The sequence below is a fragment of the Sinocyclocheilus grahami genome, unplaced genomic scaffold (genome assembly GCF_001515645.1).
Source record: "Sinocyclocheilus grahami isolate Dianchi unplaced genomic scaffold, SAMN03320097.WGS_v1.1 scaffold245.1, whole genome shotgun sequence".
In the NCBI taxonomy this organism is placed as follows: domain Eukaryota; kingdom Metazoa; phylum Chordata; class Actinopteri; order Cypriniformes; family Cyprinidae; genus Sinocyclocheilus; species Sinocyclocheilus grahami.
In genome coordinates, this window is record NW_015505424.1 from 1,324,963 (window position 1) to 1,327,450 (window position 2,488).

A 2,488-nucleotide genomic window follows, 5' to 3' on the forward strand; every position below is an offset into this window, starting at 1 on the left:
TCATCATCATCACAGACAGCGTCTCGATAGCAGAAGCTCACAGGAAGGAGGGACAGAAGACATCCTCCTCTTCATCTTCGTCCTCCTCGTCGTCGGAGGAGTCTGCAGCGCTGCATTTAGCGCTGGACGATCTCTCCAGAGACGTGCTCCACTCCACTGAGCTGGCGAGGGCCGGCGGAGGAGCGTCGTCCTCGATGTTGTCCATCAGTCCCAGCTCGTTTCGCTCCGGAGCCGCGGGTCGCTGCGGTCGCTCGGGGCTGCTGACGGTCTCGGAGCTGTCGCTGGATACGGCTCCGGTCGCCGGCGTCTCGTGCCGCTCGATCCAGGCGTTATAATATCGCACGATGTTCTCGTGGTTGAGTCGTGACAGCAGCGTCACCTCGCCTTTGATCCGCCGGAACTGTTTGCTAGCCGGGTTCACCTGGATCCGCTTGACCGCGTAATAACAGCCATCCAGCTTATTCTGGACCTGAACGGGACAAACACAGACACATGAAGAACTAGAGGAGCAGGACAGAGAACTATGAGCTAGGGCTGTCAAAATTGCTGAAAAAAAAACTTATATTCAAAATTATATTCAAAGTCATAATGCATAATTTGAGTTAAGGTGACGAAAAGTCCACTTATGTTATTCTGCGTGCTTAAGATTCATTTTTTGCTTTCTACATGTTATCTTAAGGGTTTTTCCATTGTTTTAGTTTTAGTATAACATTATAATACCATTCCTATTTTAACTTTTTTTATAATTTAAAGAAGAAAGGAAACCAATCCAATGTATAGTTGACACTTGAGGCTTAATACTATAGAAAAGCACTAAAGGTTTTTCAGTTAGAGTGTTTTCAGCTCGTTTATTTTCATATAAAAATACGGCATGCAGTTGCATCAAACAATGGTAGAAACATCATTCAATGTAAATTGTGATAATCGTAATTACAATTTCAAGGGAATAATCGACAATTATGATTTCTGTCATAATCGTGCAGCCCTAACATTTATTCAAAGCATAAGATAACATGACTATCTGTGAAAAAATTTTCAAATAATGTTTATAAACCAATTATAATTAAGTTATAAACAAAGCAGCATCATGTTTGTATATATAGTTTAATACAAAGGGCGGAAAGCCAAGCACACAGAGTACTTTTTCATTTAAAAACATGAGATGCAGTGGGATGGGGAAATACCTGTCTTAAAGTCTCGAGATATGTTTTTTTCAAAGTTAAACCTACATTAATTTTACATGGCTTTCTAAACACGCAGCTCTTTTGTGCGAGATGCGAGTGCAACAGTGATAGATGTCCCTCTAGAAAATGCGTGAAATATGTGTTGAACGTGTGAACGGCTTGGTTTCAGTTTTGATGTAAACCGCATCTAGTGGCTTCTACTGGACAGACTAACAAAAACATTAAAATGCAACAACACTTACATCGTCATCGCATCTCGTGCACCGCTGATAAGCTGCCTCCTTAACGCATGTGATTAGAATGCGTTTTTTTATTTTAAATTTGACGAATAATCGAAATTCAAATTTTGACAGCCCTACTATGAGCACTTATAAACCAACTAAACTTATATAAATATTAATATTACTATTAATATAATATATAATGCAACAATACTTCTCATAATAATAATACTAATTAGCATATTCTAATATAAGTAATATAAAAATAATATTTAGCCTTATACATTAAAGATTTATAATATCACAGTTCAAAATTATTTTTATTTTATATGCAGATGCATTACTAAACTATAAATTACATTATAAATTATATTATTAAATACTCATTTTTTTTACTTTATATAAGTAACATAATAATATTCAGCCTTACAATCATAAAGATTAATTATTTCCAATCAGAGATATTCAAATCATCTGCTGAAAATTGCTGTCGTTTTTCATATCGCAGAAAATCAAATGTCTCTTTTTTTACTAGAGCTGCACAATACGGTCACTTAAGACTCGCAAGCTCCAAGTCTGGTTTCTCACGTCTCACAGATGATCGCAGGATGTAGGAAACAGGCACAGAAGTAGTATGTGTATTATTAATGAATCTCAGTCTGTTAAACAGAGAGATAGAAGACGTCTGACCTTTATAACAGCCCCGAACGCTCCCTTCCCCAGCAGCTGCAGCTCTGAGAACTCGTTGTAGTAGCGCGAGAACTGCTTCTGCACCTCCGTACTGAAGGGGGCGCTGAGGAGGTGACTGCGTGGGACGATCGTGGAGGCGAAATCAACGCCCGTGTCTGAGGAGCAAACACACACAGAACTCGTTACAGAGATGTGTCATGTCCATTCGAACCGAGGGGCATGTGCAGGCAGATTTTTGAGCCAAGTGGATTTTAATTAAATGCAGCTTCCAAAAGACAAAAAATAGCCGAATAATAGTTATAATATATCAGACGCATTTGTACAGCGCTGCACATTAAAAACCAATCACACACGATTCTGTTGAGCTTATGAATGTAACAGCCAATCAGAGGC

The 2,488-nt window shown here is 39.0% G+C and overlaps 1 protein-coding gene across 1 annotated transcript in view; it reads right to left on the reverse strand.

The window, feature by feature from the left end:
• The window catches only part of eif2ak4 (eukaryotic translation initiation factor 2 alpha kinase 4), a 77,147-nt gene that overhangs the window by 29,846 nt on the left and 44,813 nt on the right, over positions 1-2,488 (reverse strand). Inside the window, exons 11-12 of the mRNA XM_016289420.1 lie at positions 2,096-2,250; positions 42-469 (exon numbers count right to left, since the gene is read on the reverse strand). Coding sequence (XP_016144906.1) covers positions 42-469; positions 2,096-2,250 — 583 coding nt within the window. The remainder of the gene's footprint in view (positions 1-41; positions 470-2,095; positions 2,251-2,488) is intronic.